Source organism: Anopheles bellator, chromosome 2, assembly GCF_943735745.2.
Source record: "Anopheles bellator chromosome 2, idAnoBellAS_SP24_06.2, whole genome shotgun sequence".
Lineage (NCBI taxonomy): Eukaryota > Metazoa > Arthropoda > Insecta > Diptera > Culicidae > Anopheles > Anopheles bellator.
Genome location: NC_071286.1, coordinates 7,066,968 through 7,078,815, shown reverse-complemented (window position 1 = coordinate 7,078,815; position 11,848 = coordinate 7,066,968). Strand labels below are relative to the sequence as shown.

The 11,848-nt window shown below is 55.2% G+C and overlaps 2 protein-coding genes across 2 annotated transcripts; one reads left to right on the top strand and one right to left on the bottom strand.

The window, feature by feature from the left end:
- The first annotated feature begins 1,046 nt into the window (after nucleotides 1-1,046).
- On the top strand, nucleotides 1,047-4,586 carry LOC131210410 (protein pygopus). The gene is made up of 2 exons (XM_058203652.1): nucleotides 1,047-3,607; nucleotides 3,710-4,586. The coding sequence occupies exons 1-2, from the start codon at nucleotides 1,047-1,049 to the stop codon at nucleotides 3,828-3,830; spliced, it is 2,682 nt and encodes an 893-aa protein (XP_058059635.1). The 3' UTR covers nucleotides 3,831-4,586.
- A 2,175-nt stretch (nucleotides 4,587-6,761) lies between these two features.
- Nucleotides 6,762-11,620, bottom strand: LOC131210997 (tubulin polyglutamylase TTLL13-like). The gene is made up of 6 exons (XM_058204332.1): nucleotides 11,232-11,620; nucleotides 9,685-9,750; nucleotides 8,866-9,159; nucleotides 8,549-8,806; nucleotides 7,378-8,452; nucleotides 6,762-7,298 (listed from the first exon to the last, which is right to left on the bottom strand). The coding sequence occupies exons 1-6, from the start codon at nucleotides 11,618-11,620 to the stop codon at nucleotides 6,762-6,764; spliced, it is 2,619 nt and encodes an 872-aa protein (XP_058060315.1).
- Between the last annotated feature and the right edge of the window lie 228 nt (nucleotides 11,621-11,848).

Genomic DNA, 11,848 nt, shown 5'->3' with positions numbered 1-11,848 from the left:
TCACTGCGTATGATGAAGTGCATCAGCCGTGGCATGCTCCGGATGTTTTGGCGATGTGTTTTGCAATGATGATGTTGCTGAAATGTGAGTCGCTCAAACGGGCACGTTTCATGTAGCCGGTTTGGTGAATGATAACGTCCTCCATCGGCGTTGATAATGGTTCATCCACATTGCTTTTGATGATAATTTGCAGAGCAAAAATCATGTTGACCGATTATTTGGAAGAAGGTAGTGCAATGGCGTGAGAAAATGCTACGCTCCCCGAGGCCTTTCAAGCTGTTTGACGTTGAATACCCAAACTTGTACTAGCATTATTTTGGAAAAAATTAACATCAATCTTTGTTCTTCCATTTCAGATACTCTCCCGAGAGCCGGTTGCTTGACAAACTTTAAACGCCTCGCATTGTGGTCTGAGCTGAATGCAAGAAGAGAACAGCAACCATTGGATTAGTGACATCGGACTTATTGAAAGGGAGTGCTACGGCAATCGTAGGAATCGCTCGCAGATTTTGGAAGTGCAAGGATAAAAGCGACGAACGCGATCTTCGTTCAAGAAGGAAACAAAACCGCAGCATGAGCGCTTCTTTGGAACTTTATTTTAGGAGCCGGTACAGCATTATTGCACTTGCACCAGGTGCTGCTTTGCCTTCGTACGTTCGCCGAAATGGATTCCCTCACGCAAAGGATGCGCTAATTTTCCCACCGAAAAGATGAATCGTATCGTCGCGTGACTGGTAACGAGTAATCACTTACTGTACGGTACGGTTACTCGCTGTTGTCCCGCAAACATGTGTGCAGCACAGTGTTGTGTTTATTGTGTAAACTGGATCGTGTATAGATCAAACTAGGAGCTAAGTTGGAGCGTGTTTGTGTGGTTGTACGTGTGATAGAAACGAGAACATACGAAAACAGCAGCGGGTAAATCCCTGCCCACGTACGGGCTGCAAACGAGATACATCCTTTTGGAAGTCCTCAAACGGTTGTAAGTGTTTCCGACGCGCTGTGCAGTGCGGTAGCCATCGTCATCGTGTTTCTGGTGGTGTAGTATGACACACAACCTTGGCATGGCGTCGTATCGGTTGCCAGGACCCGGACTGTGTCCGCCAGATTTCAAGTCGCCCTCCGAGTCGCCTCAGTTACCGATCGCCGCACCCAGCAATCCGAAGAAGCGAAGAAAAACGTCAAATGCCGCGAACGCGAATGCCGTTACGACGCAGCCCACGCCGACGCCCTCACCGCAAGATCTCCTGCCTCCGCCGCCCACAGGCTATGGCGATACAATCGTGGCCTCGAATCCGTTCGACGACACCCCGCCACCATCGGCTGCCGGGCCTCATCTGGGACACATGGGACACCCGCACGGTGGCCACGGCGGTCCCGGTGTTCCCGGCCCAATGATGGGCCATATGGGTGGCGGTGGAATGGTTGGACACGGCGGCGGACCGATGGGCCCCATGAACCACATGGGACCGATGCACGCCCACCATATGGGTGGACCACCGATGGGTGGTGGACATCCGCACGGAGGACCCCCGCACGGCCACGCACCCCACGGTGGTCCAATGGGTGGTGGAGGAGGCGGTGGTGGTCACGGTGGAGGCGGCATGCCACCACACGGTATGCCCCCGCACGGGATGGGCCACGGTCCGGGCCATGGTCCCGGCCATGGAGGATCTCCACATCCCGGAATGGGGCCAGGAGGTCCACACGGAGGGCCACCGGGTGGAGGAATGGTAGGTCCCGGCGGACCGCAAGGGCCACCGATGCGTGGCATGAGTCCAATGGGGCTAGGCAACCACCCCGGAATGGGTCACCCCGGGATGCACATGAACGCGGGTGGAGGTATGGGCCAAATGGTCGGCGCAGGAATGGGACCGCACGCGATGGCACGAGGAGGAGGCGGCATGAGCCCGATGGGCACGATGCCCGGCGCCCAGATGGGAGGATTGAGTCCGATGGGAGCGGCGGCCGTTGCCATGAACCAGAGCATGTCGCCGATGGGACCGATGGGTGGTCTTTCGCCCATGAGCCAGCAGCAGCAGCAGCAGATGGGCGCCAAATCCGTCGGAAGTCCGATGAGTGGAGGAAACATCGGGAGCCCGATGAACTCGGTGCCGGGCATGGGGTCACCGCACGGGCCGGGTGGTGGCCAGGGAGGTATGCTCGGGAGCCCGATGAACACGAGTGGTGGCCACATGAGCAACGGCCCGATGGGGCCACCGATGAACAGTCCGCTCGGGAACGGGCCACCGAACCATGTGCCACTCGGGCCCAACTCGGCCGGTCACCAACAAAGTCAACAGCAGCAACCACCGGTGGGCGGCGTGTCCGCGGCCAACGTGACCGTCGGTGGCCAGACGTCACCGAACGTGGTGGTGAGCGGGGCGGGCGGTGTCGGTGGCGTAGGCATGAACAGTAGCAGTAGCAGAATGAACCTACCGAATGGTGCAATGACAAATCAGCAATCAGGGAATCTAAATCAATTACCTCATCAACTCGGACCGATGGGCGGTGCGAATCAGCAGCAAGGCGGTGGAGGAGGAATGGGAGGAGCAGGCGGACCGCAGCAGAGTAGCAGTAGCCAGGGGCAGGGACCGAACATCAACAATCAAGGACCGCAACAGCAGCAGCAGCAGCAGCAAAGTGGTGGTCAATCGTCGTCGCAGCAGTCGCAACCGTTGCAACCTCATCCACCGTCGCATGGCGGAGTCGGCGGCGGCAGCGGCGGTGCCGCGGGTCAACATCAACTACCCCTCCCGCAACAGTCACCGCATGCCCAGCATCACAGTCAGGGTGGGCCCGGAGGGGGTGGTGCGCCAGGACAGCAGCAGATGAATGCTATGGTTGGTGGGCCGATGGGTGGCGCGGGTGGCGGCATGATGGGTGGCGTGAACTCGATGGGCGGCGGCGGAATGAATCATCACCACTCTCCGCATCATCATCACCACCACCACCATCATCACCATCCCGGTGGACACCATCATCCGGGGAACCACCAGCAGAACCCGTTGGGGATGGGAGGCGGCGGTGGACCACCCAACAATATGCACCACCACATGGGCGGAGTAGGCGGCGGCGGCATGCCACCGCACGGAGGTATGGGCCCGGGACCGGGCCATAGACCACCGTCGATGCACCCCGGCGGAGGAGGTGTCGGTGGAGGAATGCTGGGACCAGGTGGAATGATGGGCGGCCCTCCGATGGGCGGTGGTCCGATGGGCGGAGGCGGTGGACATATGGGTGGCGGCATGGGTGGAATGGGCGGAAGTCCCATGGCGTCACCCCACATGATGGGTCCGGGCCCGATGGGCGGAGGTGGTGGTGGCGGGATGCCACCGATGGGCGGTCCGATGGGAGGAGGACCGGGCCTGGGACCACCGGGAAATGGCCCGAACGGGCCGAACCATCACCACCACATGGGCATGTTCGGACCGAAACCGATGCCTGTGACATCCGGCAAGCTTTATCCGCCCGATCAGTCGAAAGTGTTTAACCCGCAAAACCCAAACGCCCCGCCCATCTACCCCTGCGGAGGGTGCCACAAAGAAGTGCATGACAACGATCAAGGCATCCTGTGTGAATCGGGTTGCAACTTTTGGTTTCATCGGTAAGTTGAGCGTTGTCTAGCGTAGAGCCATTCGAAGGCAAAGTCCATCCGTTGGGGATCCGTTTTGCTCATGCTGTGTCTTTCTCTGCCGTGCGTTTGCAGGACGTGCAGTGGACTGACGGAGGCCGCCTTCAACCTGATACACGCCGAAGTGTACGCCGAGTGGTGCTGCGACAAGTGTTTAAACTCCAAAAACATACCGCTGGTCAAGTTCAAACCATAGTAGAGGCACCCGCAGCGAAGCGCATAAGCCAGCCCCGTGCCTAGCGCCGATCCACTCGCGCCCGACGACTCGCCAAGGACTCGCTGCGCGGCACTTCTCCTTTCCTTCACACCTGTCATGCGTATCATGAAATCAGTTTCTCGTTCAACGAACAAACACGAATTCCGGGTTTTCTTGTATTGTATATATTTTGTGTTCTCCGTTGGGAAAAACTGATCACGAAAGTGTGTGAAGTCAGGTTTTTTAAGGATTGTGATTTTGTTCTTTCCAAGTGACGAAAGATTCGACTGGTGGCTGATTTTAGATTTGGGACAGTTTCCCCTCTAGTCTATCGCGTAATGAATCCGTGCCGTATGTTTGGCCGTTTGGCCGAGCCGGCCGGCCGTGTTAATATTAGCCAATTTCTTTCTGGCCGACCATTGGTTAAATGGTCGGGCATCGGCCACATTGACGCCCTTAGAGTGAGAATGACAAGTGTACCGAAAGCCCTCTCAGCGAAGGAAGTGCGGTACTCTACCTGACGAACCAAGCATTAGCTCAGGAGTAGAAAAAACAGACGACGAATTTTTGTAATCGAGGGGCATGCAGAGTTGTTTCACTTTGTTTACAATTTTAAACCCATTTTGCTATGTTTCGCATATCAACTCAATGACTGGGAGAAGGAAAGAAAGAGAAATCCGGTGCAGTAGGGAACGAGCGAATCCACGGATGCGATGGGTTGATAGCAGCGTGTATTAAGTAATAAAAGAAATCAAAAATGGCCTTCTCAAATATAATGCATATATATAAATATATATATATATATATAACTATATAATTTAATTTTGGTGCTTAAGAATAAAGCCAAGACGTTGTATAAAGATAAACCAGACAGAGACAGAGCACACAAGCGAAAGAGGATGAGGTCGGCAAGTCGTGTCGCCGTTTTGTTTGAAAAATGTCGTAAAGAGGAACAGCCGGCTTTCATTTGGCGTTCGGAGGACTATAGATACCTGGCCACAGGTAAACCGACTCCCTTCTAACTACCACAGCCCACGTGAGCAGCAAGCAAAGAACAGATGCAAGCAAAGAAAAACAAAAACGAAAGAAAAACACACAAATGCCAGCGGGGAAGCACTTAGGCGCACTGGAAACGATGAGAAATTTTAAAAACAGTTTTAAAAGAACTAGCAACTTAAGTGAACATATTTAAATTATTTAACGCGAGCGGCATGTGAGTGCGAACGTGAGGTTAATGGCGTGAACGGAGACAAACGTGTGAAATCGGATGGCCGAATGAATGTGTGAAATAGGAAATAGGATAAGTGGCACAGCGAGAGGGGAAAGGACACATTTAATGTATAAAGAGTATTGAGGGACAGTGGAACATGTTGCCTGCTTCTTGGTTGTACGAGACGAGTGAAGCAGTAGTGGGAGCGCAAGGCGGCACTAAGGAATGCACCGAAGAGAAGCGTATTCGTAAATCTCGAAGGCTATAGATGAACGATGCTCAATGATCGGAAAAACTCAATCCACATTTCCGTACACTAATAACCACCAAGAGGGCAAGAAAAGTGTATAGATCATCACGGAGACAAAGCGAAAAGGAGATCACCATGGCACACCATCACGACATTAGATGTGTCCCACTGTCTGAAGGCAAGAACGAAACCATTGGAATTTGAAATAGTTGGCAATAGCTGTGCTCATGTTTCTGTTCCTTCCACGCGCCAAGAACATTATTTGGTTTCAATTTTCACAACTCCGAATTACGTTACCCCTTTGGTTGGGCATACCGGATCGACCATTTGTACGCAAAAGAACATCGTAGATTTCTAATTAAAGTTGAGCAAATCTGTTTGAACCCAAAGAAAAGGAAACAGTTGACACTCTGCTGTTCGTGATTCGGCATCCAACCAGGTGGTGGTTGGGTGCCAATGTGTCCGTGATCGTGACTCCTGGACGCTGAAACTAGCAATAATTGAACACAAAAATAGATGAACCTCTTTTGGTTGCACTTTCCCATTGCCATTGGACTGCGATCTTCGAGGAACGGTGATCGTTCGTGCAGAGCATTAGTCGTTTTGTGTTGACTGAGATTTGCTCCTGTGTCCAGAGCTGGGGTGGTCAGGTTGTGGTCACCTTCTTAACTCCTCACCATCCTGAGTGCTCCACGAGTACGTTGGGCTGGTTTGTTGCCGCCTTCCCCTTCCGGAGTACTGATTAATTACGTAGTGGGAAGTAACTGAAGTCACAGAGTGTAGCAGAAAAAGGAAACGGGGCAAGGGATGACCAGCAGGAAGGTACAACAGCAAAACAAAAACCTGCTTATAATTGTAATATGTTTAGTTAATTCTTTTTTTTTACTAAAATAATCAGCAAGAGCAGCTGGCACAGCGATGAAAGGTGAAAACGTTGGCATAAAAAAACAAAGCAAAAAGCATAGAAAAGCTCACTAGCAAACGGGGAGCAGCGTGTGCAGAGACCGAAAGAAGCGAAAGATTGTTCAATTTACCGTGTACATATAGATGCTAATGATTATTATTTGTTATTCTTTTATTAATGAATAAACATTAAATTTTTAATCAAATCGTACGCTAGAGACAGACAGTGGATGTTGTGAGGAGGTCGGAAAGAGGACCAGCAGCAGTCCGCAACCTATTGGAACAACGTTTAACACACCATCCATTGTTGCACAGTCACTTTCGTGTATTCTCGATTTAATCTCCTGTGGACAATGCGGCTTAAACGGACCGCCAGCCTCCGCTGGGACCCGTGCTCTAGTGGATCATCCAGCACAGGGGCTCCATCCAGCCGGTGGAGCAGCGAACACCATCGGTTACGATCAGGAAAGCCAGAGCGGTAGTATGTCCGGGATGCCACTAGCAGTACCAACGGCCGCGGCTGCCCGTCCGTTGCACGGCCCGGTACGGTGCCGTGCCGGAGTCAATACTAGATGATTTTGTCCGAAGTGTAGTACTGGCGCGACTCGAGACTGTGGCGCTTCACAACGTTCGTCACCTGGCGGGCCATAGTCGACTTGGTGCTGCGGTAGTTGGTCGGCTGTGTGGCCAGCAGATAGGGCAGTGGCGGCCGGCTCGGGACCGGCACCTCGCTGCACTGCATCCACGAGGTTACGTCGTTGATGGCGACCAGACTTTTGATCTGCAGTTTCTGCAGCTGATTTGGTTGCGCACTGCCCGAGGCCGGCTGGTGCTGCAGGGAGTGGTAGCTACCGTTCGGCGGGTTCGCAAGACTTGGCAGGCAGGTGGTAGTGGCCGTCGTGGTAGTACTGCCGCTGGGGTAGCCCGCGGCAGCCGACCCGGCCACGGTGCTGGTGCTGTGGATGGTCGACTGCGTGTGGATCGATTGTGGCGACGATTCCGACTGCTGCAGGTGATCGTTGGCGATCAGCTTGGCGTACGTTTCCTTGTACTTGCGCCGGTCCGAGTCCGTCAGCAGCTTATTGCGGTGGAAGTTGATGTACATCTGGAAAAAACGGAGAACGGAGGCATTTGATGAGAGATGGGAAGCGGCCAGCTTTGCGAAACACGCATGCGATACGTACGCTCTGCACCAGGCCACAGGTCCGGATGAGGAAGTCGCGCTGCCCAAGCAGTGCCATCCGCTCGCGCTCCTCGAAGTCAGCGATCTGGTCCGGCGTGTAGTCGTCGTGTTTCTTCGTCACCTTCGGTATCTTTCGCTTGCGGAACTTTTTCTTGGCTGCGAGCGCCCCGACTGCCCCAGCGGCATCCTCGCCCGTGCAGAGCCCCGCGGTTTTCTGAAGCTTCCGATTGTGCTTGTGCAGTATGGCCTGGTTCAGGCGGAAGCGCTCCTCCAGCTCGATGCGCTGCTGTTTGGCACACTCTTCGCGCCGCTTGCTGGCCGCCGTCTCGTTGTACACCGAGGCGTGGCTTTGCGCGATGAAGAACTGCAGGTAGCGGTTCGGGTCCCCGGGAGCCGGCAGGATGCGCCGGTAGCCGCCGAGATGCGTTTCCTCCCAGTTGATCTGCTCGGCCCACGGTCCCGTACCGTCCTCACCGTACAGCTCCTCGTCATTGTCCGGTCCCGCCGCCCCCGGTTCCTTCGGGGCCGCCGTCGCCGTCTGTTTCGCACAGTCCCGCAATCGCTGCAGCAAGCGGTTCTGGATGCGCCGCTTGTCTTCCTCCAGCACGCGCTTCTTCACCTCGCCGTTTAGGTTGAGCATCGTGAACGTGTCGCGGATGAGCGCCTCCTTGATCTCCTTGTCGATCGCCTCGTCGGTGTGGAACGATGGCGAGTGGTTCACCTCCAGCACGTACGGTTTCAGCTTGTGGTCGATGAGGATGTCGAAGCCCAGGATCTCGAAGCACGCCTGGATGATGTCGTGCGTCGGGAAGCTGGCCGTGTACGTGTGCTTCAGCATCGGCCAGGCGCTCATGACCGTTTTCACGATCACGTCGTCGATGTTGCTCCACAGCTCCGCGATGTCGTACCCCTCCGCCGTCAGGATGCGATTGAGCGTGGAAAAACGCCGCTTCGAGCCGGCCTCGTCATCGTTAGAGAACGTCCGGCTGTACTTGTTGACCGAGTAGTTCGTCAGGTGCATGAAGTTGTTCGATGCGTTCGTCACGCACGGTTCCTTGTACTTGTACGTGGCGAACCTTGGCGCGGTCATGGACCAAAGAGGGAGGAAAACGAGGAAACGTTCTGGTGAAGGGCACCGGGGCATCCTAAGCGCTAAGCAGCCCAGTACTCACCTCGCCAGACCCTCGTTGTACACGAAGATCCGCAGTGGATCGGTCGACGTGATCAGCGTGTAAACGCGCAGATCAAACTTGTAGCCGTCGATCAGCAGCGGTTTCGTGATGTACACCTGGCAGATCATTCGATCCTTCGGGCTGATCTCCTTCAGGTTCTTCGTCAGGAAGATGCCTTTCCCCTGCGAGCCCTGGTCCGGCTTGAGGATGAACGTTTTGCTACGGTGCGTCCGGCTGTAGGCGATCGCGTCGCCCAAGCTGCAATTTGGTCGCGTTAGAGTACGCGTTTCGCTGCAGACACCGCGGGGAATACTTACTCCGCCGGGAAGCACCAGGTTTTCGGAAAGATCTGATAGTCGATCGGGAACAGCTTCAGCATGCGGTTCAGATTGCGCGCCAGCAGATCCTTGCGGCAGATCTCGAACATCCCCGGGAAGTGGTTCACCTTCTGGAAGCGGCGCATGTCCCGGCAAAAGTCCACCCCGACGAACGAATCGGTCCAGCAGACGTTCCACAGGTCCGACTCGCCGACTATCCGGTAGCCGAGCCGCTTGCAGACCCGCGAGATGATGTCGTAGCGGCAGTTGAGTATGGAAATACTGATCGGTAGTCTGGTCGGCGATGGCGTCACCCGGTGGACCGGTGGGAAAGAGACAAACAAAGAACGAGAAGGCGAAAGGCGAAAGATAGGCGACAGGTAGAGTGTTGTGTGGGTGATGAAAGGATAATGTGTGTTTTTGTGCCAGTTGGCGAAAGGTTTCCGGCCGGTCTCGAAAGCCCGGTACATGTGGGGGACAGGCGATAGATTGAAGCACCGATGCTGCGGCCCGGAAGGAATGCGGGAAGGTGGACTTGATGAGACCCAAGTGCACTGTACGCCAACTAGAGGCCGAAGGACGGCCGTACCACTGGCGGGGAAAGCAAGCGGTCTGGCACCGGTCCAAGTACCAAGTTGGCGGTGCTCAGGTCCCAACTCCAGCTTTGTCCCGGCTTTGCGTGGGCTTTTGCCGATCGGCCGTTAGTACAACTTTACAGCTAATGTTTCCGTTTTGCAATGTTGCGTTGCGCTGGTTGATGAGTAATGGCGGGGAGTAACTGAATGGGATTCGACCGGGGGATTCGTGGTACGGGCTTACGTTTTCTTCGCCTTCTTGAGTCTATGTACAAGGCGCGCATTGCGGTCGAGACCACCTCTACAACAACTGCGCAATGGACGGAGCGCGACAGACGCGGTGACGGAAAGGGAAAAAAGAAGAAGAAAAACTATTGTACACAAAACCACATCGTTGGAGAACCTTTCCGTTGGAGATCTCAGGAAGGTGAGTTTGGAGGACAGATCGACCCGGTGACAAGAGGTGCTGAGGGCCTTACTACGCTACTACAGGCATGGGCACCGTGCTGCAGCCAACGATACTGGAGGGTCCACACTAGAGTCTACGGAGCTACGACACCCAACTCACACTGCACCTGAAGGCGCAATGCGGCGCCACAGCAACAAGCGGTCCGGCAAAAGTGCAACTCCAGCCCCGAACTCTCGCTGGCGTGTGGTGGGCCCATTTACTAAACCGAGCCCAGCCTAAGCATTGGTTTCATTCCGAAAAAGCCCCGCAAATTAAGCACCACTGCCTAAGCGGTGATGGGTCCTAAATTTAGCCCTCCCCAGGACAGCGGAGCGAAGTTCCAAATTGGGAATCTCGTGCGGTCCGAAAATAACCGCATAATAATAAGTTACGGTGCGGCCACTGGGGCTCGACTTTTCGTGTGCGCCGGTACAGTAAGACCACCCCGGCAACCCTCCGCCCGGCAACCCGGAACACCCGGTTGATGGTTGGTGCTCACTTGAAAGTTTTTGCCTCGGCATGGCCCGATAGGTGGGTCGCGAACGTGAAGCAACAAATAATCAACCAAACGGTTCGTTCGCAACCGGATCCCTTCGAGGCGCAGTGGTCCGCTGGTTGCCTTGGCAGTTTGCTTGCGAAGGCCCACACTGTTTGGGAAGTGACGTGAACCGCGCCACCCCTTCCACGCTTGGGGGGGGGGCCGTACTTTCATTATGGGGCCCCGTAGTCTGGGGCCGTACGCGACAAGCGGCGGCCAACATTATGCCTCGGATTCGCTATCGATTTATGCAATCTACTGGGTGGTAGCGCTTTCCCTTCGCCGTGGCGGATATGCACCGCCATCTTTGTTATCGTTTTACCGCAACGCGCGCTCGTACCGAGTCCTCCGGCCCGATGCTGGCCGGCTAGACGATCTCGGACAGGAACGAAAGGTGGCGGCAGTCCCGAGAAAGGCCACCATGCGCCGGTGCTGCTTACGGGGACGGGGAGCTACCCCAAGTCGAAACTGGAGCAAACTACCACCTCCGCCGGTTCCGCTTTGGCCATCCATCAAAGCGCCCGGTTCTGTGGCCTCTTTTAAAGAACGAGGGCCTTAGTTCTCTTGGCCCCCGGCCCACCCCGTTTGTCGGTTCGCTGGAGCCCAGTAACGTCGAGTGTAGAAGCCAAGCAGCATGTAGTGTCTGTGGGAGCATCCCTTTCGGTTCCGTAAGCAGCATTCTACTTCTAGCGCCTAGGTCTACGTAGTCGAGGCATGCTGCGCCCGTTAGCGGTAAAAGCGATGTTACAAAAGTCCTAATTGAAAGCAGGAAACCGCTCAGTTCGTCGTCCGCCCCGGTACTCACTTTGCATCCTTCTTACTGTCATCATCCCCGTGGTGATGATGGTGGTGATGATGGTGGTGGTGGTGATGATGGCAGAGGTTCTTGGAGTTTTTCGAGGCCGACTCGCCACCACAGTACACCCCGTAGGTGCGATTGTGCACCCGCAGCAGTCCTTGCTGCTGGCCCGGATGTTGCTGCTGGCAGCTCAACTGGCCACCGCTGGCAGCGCCGCACTCTGTGACGCTTTTCGACGAGAACGACGTCTCGGTGGTGTCCATCTCCGACTCGGTGTCGGAGCTGGTCCCCGATTCCGCCGTGCCGGACGACGTCTCCTCGTTCGAGTCCACTTCGTCGCTGGAGCATTTCGGCTCGACGCTCAGCTTCGGTTTGTTGTAATGGCGGTTAATCATGTTTTGGGCCGCGGGGTGTGAGTCGCTCGGACCTGGTCGGCTACTTGCACATGGGAAACACGGAACAGTCGCAAAAACAACGCACCTCTCACGCTACGATCCGTGCCGGATGTCGGATTTACTCTCCAAAGGCTTCCAAACGAAACTTAGCCCCGAAAATTGTGAATCCACCGAACGCTTTGGCTGGCAAAGTAGGCCGCACCAACCGCACACTCTTCCAGGCGATGG

Coding starts and splice junctions, on each gene's coding strand:
- LOC131210410 (XM_058203652.1), top strand. CDS start 1,047: ATGACACACAACCTTGGCATGGCGTCGTATCGGTTGCCAGGACCCGGA. Junction 3,608..3,709: donor TGCAACTTTTGGTTTCATCG/GTAAGTTGAGCG, acceptor GTGCGTTTGCAG/GACGTGCAGTGGACTGACGG.
- LOC131210997 (XM_058204332.1), bottom strand. CDS start 11,620: ATGATTAACCGCCATTACAACAAACCGAAGCTGAGCGTCGAGCCGAAA. Junction 9,160..9,684: donor CTCAAGAAGGCGAAGAAAAC/GTAAGCCCGTAC, acceptor ATCGCCGACCAG/ACTACCGATCAGTATTTCCA. Junction 7,299..7,377: donor CCTGTGGCCTGGTGCAGAGC/GTACGTATCGCA, acceptor CGTTTTTTCCAG/ATGTACATCAACTTCCACCG.